This window comes from Abrus precatorius, unplaced genomic scaffold (genome assembly GCF_003935025.1).
Source record: "Abrus precatorius isolate BTA unplaced genomic scaffold, Abrus_2018 Scaffold3, whole genome shotgun sequence".
In the NCBI taxonomy this organism is placed as follows: domain Eukaryota; kingdom Viridiplantae; phylum Streptophyta; class Magnoliopsida; order Fabales; family Fabaceae; genus Abrus; species Abrus precatorius.
Window position 1 is genome coordinate 33,318,976 of NW_020874373.1, and position 12,839 is coordinate 33,331,814.

Below are 12,839 nucleotides of genomic sequence, written 5' to 3' on the forward strand. Positions count from 1 at the left end.
ACAGTTTTGATTAGAAGGGATTAGTTCATCATTAAAAAAGGTGAAGAGCTAGATTGCCTGAAAAATAATTACTTAGTAATCCTTACTTTCAACATAATAGATTTTTGGGCTATCTTTGGCATGTTACTCATACCTTTTACCCCTACGAGACTAAGAAGTAAAAATTTATAATATAACTAAAGTATTATTATATAAACAGTTTTGTTAATGATTGTACAAGGATACACACTAAAAAATTAATAAATTATTTTTATTAAAAATTATATTTATTATTATTATTATTATTAAATTTAATCATATCTTATTATTTTTAATAAAAATTTATTATGACAGAGTTTGAGTAAACTTATAAAAAAGTTCTTATAAAATTAAAAAAAAACATAAGTATAAAAATAAATAAAACTTATAAGTTATAAATAATCTATCTTTTCTGACTTTTATTTTTTGTACTGAATTTTTTTCTCTTATAAATATTTTTTCTGTAAAATTATCTAAACTGGTTTTATATATATATGTTCTCATGGTTATATCCTTGAATACACGTTTTAACTGTTATTTAGTAACATGCAAAAGTATGTGGAAATAAGGTCTATACAATATGAAATGTCCATGGATGAAAAAGAAACCAACCACGACCCGGCTTTGATGGTAAATAAAGTATTGTGACTGGCATATCGTTGTAGGAATACAAAGGAGGAGCCCACTACCATTGAACAAACAAGGCCTAGAAAACCAATCCCATGGATACAAGGAATCAGTGTGTACTTGTCACACAGAAAAAAAACTTGCATAAATACGTTTATTATCCTATTGGCATGGATGATGGCCAATGAGAAAAAAACAAGTGCATTTAAATGATTGAGATAAATGCATGCAACTTATTATTATTGGACTAAAGTAAGTCGGCCACGGCAAAGTAGTGGTTGGGTCGTAAAGAGTGTGATAAATAGTTTGCAATGAGATATGTTGGCTGGGATGCCTATAAAAGCATAATAAGCAGGTTGGCAGGGAATTAGTTGCAGCATAAAAATATTAGAAAGTAGTTAACGTGTTATTATGTAAATTGTTGATTGCTTATGTTTTGAGAGTAACAACCGTGTGTGGTAGGCAGCGTGAAGAGTCTTGATGCAACAAATCTACTGACAGCTGAAATTAATTACATTTTATGCAGCAAGCCAAGGAATGTGTATTTCACTATTTTGCATCTGTATTTTAACAGCATTTAGTTAACTGATCTAGTTGCAAGTGCCATCTTTCATACCATCGATTAACATGCTCCAAAATTCAGCCATTAAGAGCTTTTAAAAGAAAAACTTATTTATCTAATTATTTACTTCAACTTATTTTAAAAGGATAAAAATGTTAGCCTCAAGTATACAAAAATAGCAAGTTTATACGTATAAAAAAAGCGTTTATCACACTTATATAACTTCAATGTAACAAATGTAGTCTTTCTAAAAGAATTACTATTTTTGAATACTTAAACTTAGTCCTAAGAGTTGATGTTAACAAATTTTTTAAAAAATAATCAAATGTTTTAAGCCTGTTAAAAGAATTTTAAGAAAAATAGATATTATTCTCCCAACATTAATCCATTCCAAACATGCACTTAGTACACTTTCAGGCACACAAAGGGAAGACAAGAAACAATAGTACATACAACTAGAAAATGTTCCGTGTGTTCTATTTTCGAAAAGGATAAACAAATAAGTGGCTGCTTATCATGGATCCTCCAAAACTACTGATATGAACAATTGCACCAGATGAGTAGCCACCACACATGTAGAGCAAGTTCATGCCCCATACTCTGATAAAGTACCAACAAACAAATGCTTTTATTTGTTTGTTTGCAACAATCAAATACATTAAAGAGCAGTTTATGTTTGGGGTTTCATTTCTTTTCATTCTGACCCAAATCAGCGGTTGCTTTCGCTGCACGTGTCAACATATCTGAAACCCAAAGAGCTCCTTTGGCAAAGTAGCTACTGTTGACTATAGCATTTCCAGCAGCCACAGCTGCTTTACCAGTAACTGTGGCCACAACTATAGCTGTTGTTCCTGTCACTTCTGCAGCTGATTTGGTGAAGTCTGTAACATGATACTTCTCGTCCACAGATTTAAAAGTTTCAATGCCTGAATTAATGGTATCAGTTAAACCAATTTTATTACTTAGTTCAGCAACCTTGGATGCTGCTGTAGATGATACGTTATGAGATTCATCAAAGGCTTTTGCCATCACAAATGCATCTTTTCCCAGCACATATCCCTTAGCCACCATTGTTTTGACTACCTCCTGAGCCATAGTTAGTGCTTCTCCTGGGGAAGAAACAAACTTATCCATGTGAACATCCTGTCAAAGAAAACCACGTTAGCTTAATCAATGATTGACTCCAAAGTAACTCAGCAAGCTACTTGTTATATTCTATACTGGAGCATTATTGTGCATGATTCACGACAAGGTGGGATCAAGCATTAATTTATTACTGTTTTTTTCATTTTAGAATAAGGTAATAGATAAAATTGCTAACAGCAAGAAGTGAAAAGTTAAGCTACAAATCTAATAGCCAACTACCAATTGCATTGAACTTGCATCACTAAACTGATAATGTCACTATATTCCATAGTCTATGAACTAAGTTACTTGGGAACGAGAAGAAAATAATATATCTTAGTCAATTATGTTAGAATCACCATATTGTTCAGTCCATGAAAGACATGCCAGCAATTTCAAGGTTGAGTAGTGCTGGGACATTCTCATGGATTTGAGTTGCATTTATATCTTTCTGCTTTTTTGTTGCTCTTTATTTTCAATGGAGAGAACCACAGGCATGAAAAGCCTCAAGGAGACAAGAAATACTGATAATTTTCTTTTTGCCTTACGGAAATGTTTTCTATAATCTCCAATAGTGACCAAAATGTCACCTTGGTATCAATTTTGTAATTATTAGTGAAAACATAAAATCAAAACAGAATATTTCCTTCAACCAAACTGACACTAAATTCCCCACAATTGAAAATGGAACCGTACTGCAGAAAAACCAAAGAATAACTTCTAATATTTTTCATATAAATAGCTTCTCATATGCGGCTAAAGAATCAAAAGGAATAAGTATAACCTAAAAATTATAGCAGGCTTTATGAATAGTTTTTCATATGTATTAAGAAACTTCTTTTATCACTTCGGTTTCTAAAAGCAATAAAGCATTCTAAGAAGGAAGGATTTTAGGCATACTTGTGAGGTTGTAATACTGTATTCAGGCTTTGATGCATGACTGCCCCAAGTATCACTGTCATCTACATAAGCGTCACAGCGTGAAATGAATATGCATTGGTCCAAAATCATGGATCCCTGTAAGAACATTAGACCAAAATATATAAACAATATTCAACTATGAAGAAGCCACATCACTGAAATGCTAATTTTCTGCAACGACACAAGATGAATTTGATTGTAAGAGGTACAAATATAACAACAACATATAACCCACTTTCTCTAACGCAACGGAATTGAAATTTCATGTAAAATTATTATTTATCTTCCTTTCTAGAACTGTTTAGAAAGGACAGGATCCAATAAGGGTGTCTAACATTATTTAGATGCTGAACTCGAACACAGCTAGAAACAAAATACATCCATTTACCCTTTTAGAAGGTAACAATAAAAGTCATTCAAAGAGATTACAGATCCATCTTGCACTTCACTAGGAAAGCAAAAGCAAGATCATCTATTAGACACTATGAAGCACTCACATTGAGGACAGGGGGCATGGGAACACACAAATCCTAAAAGTTGCATGTCATGGACATGGTGTATATGGGCGTGTGTATTATTTATTGAAAATTTGAGGAAAAACGATTCATATGTGGCAATACTTGCTACTTTGTAAGCCCCTCCTAGGAAACATGAAGCGTCAAATTTGTTTAAACCCTACATTGATCACAGATATAGTCAGAGTAGAACTCATAATGGCTTGGGCAATTCTTATCTTATGAGTTAACTTTTAAAGTTAAGTTAGTCATAACTCAAATTTAACATGGTATCAAAGTCTATATTAGATTTGATACTAGGTCATTGCAACAATACAAAAATGAACCTAGTTTTGTGGAATTTTTCAGTATAATTTACCTGATTTTGCAACTTTTCCAATGCAATATAAAAAACTAGCCCTAGAGTTTTCACACTCCAAATTTCTAGTCTCAGGCATGAGAAAAGTTGTTAAATCTCATATCAACTACGGCTATGGTCAAAGTAGAACTTATAAATACTTGGACAATGCTTATTTCATGAGCTAACTTTAGAAGTTAGATAAAGTCGAACCCAAATTCAAGAAAATCTATTTACATTTTTCAAACACTTTTCTAAATGAACTTGTTTGAATAGAACTAGCATTGGCTGCATTGCAGCACATGTTCAAGTACACACCATAAAAAATAAATAAATAAATATTAAGCTGAGCTAGTATCTAAAGTGTAATTTCATTTATTATCCACCCTTCAACTCTGTTTCAAGTGGGGGAAATGAAATAGTTAGGGGAAAAGAAACTAGCATGTGATAAAAACTCTCATGCCTTATTTTCTTTTTTTAATTATTATTAACAATTTCTTAAAGGTTAAAACAAACTCAACCTCTTTGTCATTTAATTTGGAAAGGCAATGTCTACACTGTGACTCACCCTGTGAGGACCATAATAATAATAATAATAACAATAACAACAACATCAGAAATAATTGGGCACATATGGATGCACATTGAACATGTGTTGTCAATGTGTAATACAAGAGCCTTTTCAGACTCAGACATGTCCAACATTTGTGGCACCAAAATGGTGTGTCCATGCTTTATATATGTAGTGCATAATTATGTGAAATGAATGAGGAAATTTATCATACATTATGTCAATCCATGATAACCTACAACAAGAGAGTGGAAGTAAGAGAATAAGAAACTTACATTCAGCAATAATGCAGTTTCCAGAGCATAACCATCCCGATAAGTCACATATGCAGTAGAAGCATTGTCACCAGATCTGTGTCATGAGAAAAGGGCTTTTCTTCAAATTCTTTCAAGAAATCTTAATAGTTTATAAATTATAACTACAAGTTGACTAACATATCTGTCATTTAGGCCTTGCAACTTGAAAATATACAATCTTTCTTAATTATAGCATTGCAAAATAAAGCGATCCATCATTAACATCTTAAAAATATTCTACATAAGCAAAGTTGTCAACGTCAAGAATTTAAGTAATCTCATGAAGCTTTCATAAACTTGACTTGTAAACTTATAAAAATAAAGATATTTTAAAAATTTATAATAGGAACACATACATAGATCTACATAGGTGTACATAAGATAGGTTATCATATAATTTGGCTCCAAACTAAGGTCCAGTTAGTGTTACTAAAAATGTCACGAACTAATTGCTATATTAGATTTGCAACATGGTATGTTAGAGGGATGTAATGATGTTTGGCAAGAAAGTATTCCATATCAAATAACAATAAGGAATATGTTTGGTCGACAACAATGGTGAGGGTTTGATCTTCCAATGAGGGTCAACAAAAGTGTTCCCTCTATTTTACACATATTCGGGCCCTTAATGTTGGCTCGACAATATGAGGGCTTGATCGATTTGGGTAATTTGATTTAAGCCCTAGGAAAATGTTGCATTTAGGTGCCTGGACAGCATAAAACAATATTGCTGTGAGTCAATCGAGGGAAAAAATAATATTTGATCTCAAACTAATTAACTTGAGAGTTTATGCGAGTTTGCATGAGTTTACCAAGTCTACTCAAGTTTATCCAAAATAGAGTTCGATAGCAAGTTAACTTGATTCCTCTACCTAGCGGGGTAAACTTGTAAGAGTTGAAGAGTTTGACAACCTTCTGTATAAGCATGTTAACTGTTGTTGGTTGATTAAGAATAATATACAATTGCAAAATTAAAGGGAAATTTACAGCAACCATCAGTAATGTGAAAGCTATTGACAAATTTATCCAATTCATAGTTGACTTACAACAAAAAAGCTTTATTTGAATAACAGAAAAAAAAAATTGTAAAACGTTTGATCTAATTTATTTCCAGATAAACAACAGAACCATCTAACTAGAAGACATTATACAAAAGGAAGTTGAAATAAACTGGAATCTAACAAATATGAAGTTATGGACACAGAATAAACACTCCCAACAACAGTTTGAATTTCTTTCAATTACCTAATTTTATAGAGTCAGAGACAATGTAAGAATAATAATCTACCAATATTGATTCAGACATCTCTAAGATATCCAATTCCTTGACTATCTTTCACATTGTAGCAGGATATGATAGCAGTATTGGTGAAGCACAATCACCAAATGGAAAATGAAGATTTTGATTCTTTTGCCATATCATTATGGTTGCAGTCCACCATGTTAATAGTGAGGTGCTCAATAGCTAATAACAAATAGTAGTAATGGTCTTTTACTAAATAAGGTTGATTAATAGTCATACATATATGTAGTATGATTGGAACTAATCACACTAAATAGGCTCCTATACACACACAATGAATTGTAACCATAAATCAAGAACAGATGCAAATTAGTTGTAATTTTTTAACTTATTAACGGTACCATGGACAATAAGCTCAATTCTACTCACAGTTTAGTTAGTAAATCCTATCAAGTATCAATTTTGATATACAGAAATTTTACCAGTAAGGTTAAGTAACGTTACCTTAATATTTCTACATGCTCAATTATCCCACAGTATGCAAAAAAATTGTGCACATCATTCTCTGTTGCTCTTGGGGATAAGTTTGTAACTTCAGCAGTGTAACCACCGGTGTACATATTTGTCAAGTGACTCAATCTCAAATCAGAAAAAGTAGAAGGTTCAATAGACCAGCAGAAAGCAAAGGAAGTCAAAATTTTGACAATTTATTAGAGGAAAAGAGAGTGATCCCCATAAGGATTATTTATTTAAAATAAAAAAATTGATAGTGGGCATAGGCTTTTCCCTTTGATTTCTCCTCTAATAAGACCATGCATTGTTAGAACAAACAATGAATATAAGCAGCAGTATAGCGAAGGATAGAGAACATTATCTATCGTTCAGAAGCTTTCACTTCATCAGCTACATATGCCAAATTCCAAAATGTCTAGTGGTCCCAAACACATATCGGCCTCAATTTCAGCACACAGAACAACGTCACAGATCACATGACTATATCATTTCAATTGTATAATCTATTATTTGAGCACACATAGCAGGCCTGACATGCAAAGAAACAGTATTTTATCACAAATGAGAATGAAGAGTGCTCATGAATCATGAATGTTCACAAGGATATTGTTCACACTCCAACAACCAATGGAAACAAATTCAAGTCAATCAAATTCTAAAATCTCAAACTGGGTTTGAATAAGAAAAATTAACACCCCCCCCCCCCTAAAAAAAAAAAAAAGCATAATTGATAGAATCAATAAAAATCATTTTTTTTAATAAAATGTTTGGTTTGATTTACAAGTGAAAGTCAGAAGAAGAAAATCAAACAACACAAGTAAAAAAATGACAAGATCAATGTGGGAAAACATAAGGGGTTAGAGAAAAGAGAGTACCAGAGAGTGTTGCAAGATCAAAATTGAAGTTCTATGCGTGGCAGTTCTTGTTTGTGAACTGAAGCAGAGGAACCTCACAGTGTCTAGAGAGAGACAGAGCGCGTGTGTGTCACCAAACAGCGCCTAATGAATCCAAACTAGAATTGTTCGGTTTAGTGATTAGAGCAATGGAAAAAGTTAATAATTCTGGAATCCCACGCGCTTGCCTTTTGTCTTGTCGCACATTCTGGTTGGTGTGTACACACTATCGTTAAACCATTACGGTAAAAAGCAAGTACATACATCTACTCCATTCCATCAATTTGATTCTAGATTTTGATAACTATCAATAAGTCTGTGTTTAATGTTATCAAATTAACCAATTCAAATTTAGATTAGACAATTAAGATTAGTTTAAATGTTAAATTTAACAATCGTTAATCAATTTAAATTTAATTATAGATGTGTTATTAATATTTTTCTTTGGTGAATTGATGATGAATAATCCCTGTGGCGCGTGATATAGTTTTGGTGTCCAAAGAGCAACGAATGAATGGATTAGGTCGTTGATTCTCTGTGGATTTGTTTTTGTCAAATTCGATTGGTGGGGAATCTGGTTGGTGCCAAAGATTATCGTCCAAATAAAGTTTGTAGTAAAACGGTGCCCTTATCATGCGTTTCACTTTGGCAGTATATATATATATATAAACTAAACATTTAATAAAGTCTAATATTTTATTTGCTTTTATTGGCATTTGCACCTTTTTTTAAAAATTTAGTTCTTTGTCTTTTATGTTATTTTTATTCTCTCTTCTTTTTGTCTCATTTTTAGAACAAATAACCTACCCATCACCACCCACCTCCAAGCTTCATCTAGAGTATACTATGGCAACCACATACTTTCCCTCAATACGATTATTGCTAAGCATAATATTAGCAATACTGTGTTAGATTTCTATTTTTGTGACAAGTATTAATTAATTATTTTCATTATATAATTATAAAAAATGATGATAAAATTTTATTATGATAATATTATTTATTAGACTTTTTTACTACTCTCATTTATAAGTAGCTATATCAAAATTAAATTTTAATTACTCTCACTAAGTGCACGTACCTTACCTTTTTGACAAATTTATTTAAAAAATGTTAAGACTTCCCTAACGGTTTTGGAAAGGAAAGATGGTGATCAATTCAAAGCTATTCAATTTTCATTTAGCCAGACTTAGCCAATACTGTCATCGGCTGTCAATTATATTATTTGTGTATGAATCTTATTAATTAATATTCTTAGAATACTTATTAGGAATAAATAATAAAAAGTTAACGAGTCAATAAATTAATTTTTTATTAAAATTAATTTAAGAAACATTGAAAATTAAGACAAAAAATATATATTAATAGCATTATTTTATAAAATATTTTCACTTTTTAATATACTTGAGGATATATACTTGTAGTATCAGCCTTTATTTAAATCAATTTTCTAATTAAATTCTTTAGCTGAGTTGGTTATTTTGGTGCACCATTTTTAACATAGATGGACTTTTGTTTTTCCTTCTAGTGAAGTATGTGATTTTTTATAGAGCTTGTAAAAGGAAATTGACAATTATCTTAACATTGGTCCTAACAATATAATTGATTTTTTGAAATGTGTACCTAAAAAATACATAATAAAATCATACAATTTAATAGATAAGCTAAAAGTAATAAATTTTTATTAAAAATAAAATTTTAACTACATTTTAATATTTTAAGTATAATAAATATTTTTTAAAATAAATTTAGATCTAAAGCCTAATGTTATCATTTTCCTGTAATTTGTTTAAACAACTAACAATTGATATCATGTATAATTATTTTTATTTTCTAATTATTTTAGTTTTTGATGTGTCTCAAAAATAATAGTTTCTTTCTTTCTTTTAATATACATTTATCAAAACTACATAGACACCAATAAAAGTAGTTAAAATTAGTTAAGTTTATTAATTTTTTAAAAAAAATTTAGCATAACAATTTTACTCCATTTAATAATATTAAATTTAACTTTATCAATTTTTATTTTTTTAGTTTTAATTTAAATTTTCATCAACTCTATTTGTTAAAGATAAATAAAAATTATAAAATGTTTTAGAAAAAAACAATGAAAACTTCTAAAATTATACCTTACAAAAGTAAATTTGCTTAATATATTTTAACATATCTCAAGTGGTACGTAATACATTTTTGCTCATCACTATGTAAGCTGATTTTAGAAAGTTAATATCGAAGTTTCATTAGGACTGGGAGAATAGGATATCTAATAGATTTTTTAACATTAATATTATTAAATTATTATAATTATATTGTTATTAATTATACCGTAAAATAAATGTGTATAATATTATTATTATATAAATTTCGTAATTGGGCTCTTAATGTGAATAGTTCGTGATGGGTTGAACCATTTTATGTGCTCAGTGAGAGGTTCTTGCTCTCATCTGATTAAACTTATATAATTGTTTTTTCATTAGACAGTTACTAGTATGAGATAATAGCAATCAGAAAAGAGAGTAATACACGCTCACTTAAAAATAAGAATTGCTTACTACTCGCAGATTTTCATTAGGTACGCATTTAATGCAATTATTCAATTACATATAGTTGAAATTATATTGAGATGTTATGATGTGTATTATATACAATCTAGAACTTTTAATTTTATATATAAAATTCTACAAAACTTTGATTTTCATTGGATATGTTAAGAGAATTTCATAGTTTACTATCTTTCATTGTTCATAGAAACCAATTAGCAGTTTCTTTGTAGGATATTGTGTAGACTACAGAGGTTCTAGATTTTATTGTCCTACTTATACCACTAGAGTTGTTGAGTCACATGATATAGGTATTTTATAATTTATGATATTACTACTCCTTCGAATATGATTTTTTACATTGTTAAGATGTTTATTGTTCGTGTTATTTTATTTTGGCATCTTGTTATGACTACATATTGTTGATTAATCTAGAATAATAAGATGTTTTGATCTATGTTGTCTAAGTGGGAGATAAATTGTTGAATATTTTGTGTGGACTAATATAAATAAATTTTTGTTATAACTTGAATTTAATTCTAAATTAATTAGATGTCAAAATATTAAACCATGTTGTTTAATCATGTTGTCTAGAATAATAAGAGAACCTTAAATAGTTATTATTATGGGATAATAGCAATCAGAGAAAAGAGAGTAGTACACGCTGACTTAAAAATACTTATGACTCGCAGGTTCTCATAAGGATTGCTTACCACTCGCAGGTTTTCATCAAGTACGTATTTAATGCAATTATTTAATTACATATAGTTAGAATTATATTGAGATGTTATGATGTGTATTGTATACAATCTAGAATCTTTAATTTTATATATAAAATTTTGCAAAACTTTAATTTTATATATAAGATTTCAGAGCCAACTTAATACACATGGTAATTTTTTAACTTTGAGTAATCAAAATGCTATAACTTTATGTATGGATTTGATTAGGTTTATATAATAATAACTATTTAAGGTTCTCTCAAAAAGGCAAAGGTTTATTTGAAAATTGATTAAGGGTTTTTGTTAATAAATTAAGCACAAACATAATTTAATAATTAATTCATTATTTTATTTAATTTAGATTGAGAATTTATTCTTTCTTTCGTTTTGCGTTCGTCATTGCCCTATTTTTGTTTTGATTCAATTCCCTCAAACAAAAACCTTTTTCAATAAGTAGCCATAGAGTTTTTGTTGTACACATCATAAATAACGTAGTGGACCCTACTCGTTGAATGAAACTATCTAAGTTACTTGAATTCTCAATTTGAACCATCCATGGCTGCACGAGTTTTATCCTTTGAAACTCTCTTTTGTTGTACAAAATACACCCTTTAAAACGATATGAATTGGTGCTTTAGAACGTAAGATTGAACTAGGTCGGGTTTCTAAATTTGTTGGACCCGTTTTGCAGCTGATAGGTTTTTTTTATGTGTACAAAGCCCACTCACAGGGCTGGGAGAGTGTGTCGCATGGAGGATGTCCTAGGGGTCCGTTTGGGCCCAAATATTTTTTTAATCTTTTTGAAATTAAATTTTTGATATTTTAGACAATTTTCATAATTTTTTTGGGCACTTTAAATTTTTTTAATTAATTAACCTGTGCCTAAATTAATTAAATAATTATTGTATTGATGGAATATGATCCAAATTTTTTTTTATATACATGATTATACTAGTATTTGATATTTATGACATTTTTATTCTATTCACTCTTTTTGAATGTCATATATGTTATATTTTTTTTTGTTTTATATAAATTATTTGATGTAGTTGTAATATAATTATGATTTCATGCATAACATACATATTTAAATTAATTTTGAATGCATGATTATTCTAAATAAACGTCATCCCATCTATTGTAAGACTATTTATACATGACTTGTTAATATGGTAAATTATAAGATGTTTTGAAAAATAGAAAGTATTTTATACTTTTGTATAGTAGAACAATTATAACCGTTAATTATAGTGATAAAGTTAGTGATGTATTTAAAAAATATATAAATATTATTTAATATCTAGTATAATCTAAAAAAAATGTTTAATACACTCTCAAATTTAAGAGTATCGTAGCAATCATTTCGTATTATATTACATATCCTACGAGAAGAGGGACTAGCCATTTTAAGGAAAATGGGGTTGAAAGAGAAACTAACTTGGTATTTAATTGGTAAGTGTTTCCATTTTATCGCTAGTACCCAAAACCTGTTCTTTTTGTTTTTTTGGGGGGTCCAAGTACAAAAAACAATTGTAGCCATTTTAAACAGATTGAATTACCCATTTAATATTAGGCCCTTTTGATTTACATGCACCAAAAGCCATCTTTGAAAAAAGAAAAGGAAAGGATTTTGGGAAATCGTCGTTTAGTATATATAGGGTGTGATGTTAATATTTCAAAGAGCAGAAAAGTTTTAAAATGAGTGAAATGTAATGTTTAAAATGGTGGTTTCAACTAAAAGAGGGTTTAATATGGTTTAATGAGTTTAATTCACAAAGGGTTAGGAAAATAAAATTGAGAATGAGTATTTCTTTTATGAACAAAATAAGGTTAAGAGTATAAGAGGTGCTTAATTAGAGCAACGAAACATGAGCAGATACAAAACAATAGGTCCAACAAAACCATATTACAAAGCCTTCTGAAAGACCCTTACCCTTGACATGATATGATAATTAC

The 12,839-nt window shown here is 29.7% G+C and overlaps 1 protein-coding gene across 3 annotated transcripts; it reads right to left on the minus strand.

Moving 5' to 3' along the window:
• Positions 1 to 1,637: 1,637 nt before the first annotated feature.
• LOC113863070 (binding partner of ACD11 1) lies at positions 1,638 to 7,731 on the minus strand. Of its 3 annotated transcripts, none has more exons than XM_027496473.1 (5): positions 7,604 to 7,731; positions 6,720 to 6,854; positions 4,952 to 5,027; positions 3,233 to 3,349; positions 1,638 to 2,350 (listed from the first exon to the last, which is right to left on the minus strand). In XM_027496473.1, exons 2-5 carry the CDS (start codon positions 6,833 to 6,835, stop codon positions 1,892 to 1,894), a joined length of 768 nt encoding a protein of 255 aa, XP_027352274.1. In that variant the 5' UTR covers positions 6,836 to 6,854; positions 7,604 to 7,731; the 3' UTR covers positions 1,638 to 1,891. The 3 variants fall into 3 exon arrangements, with proteins under 3 accessions (XP_027352274.1, XP_027352273.1, XP_027352272.1); XM_027496472.1 differs by having other exon boundaries at positions 6,720 to 7,257; positions 7,604 to 7,728; XM_027496471.1 differs by having other exon boundaries at positions 1,720 to 2,350; positions 6,720 to 6,887; positions 7,604 to 7,721.
• Between the last annotated feature and the right edge of the window lie 5,108 nt (positions 7,732 to 12,839).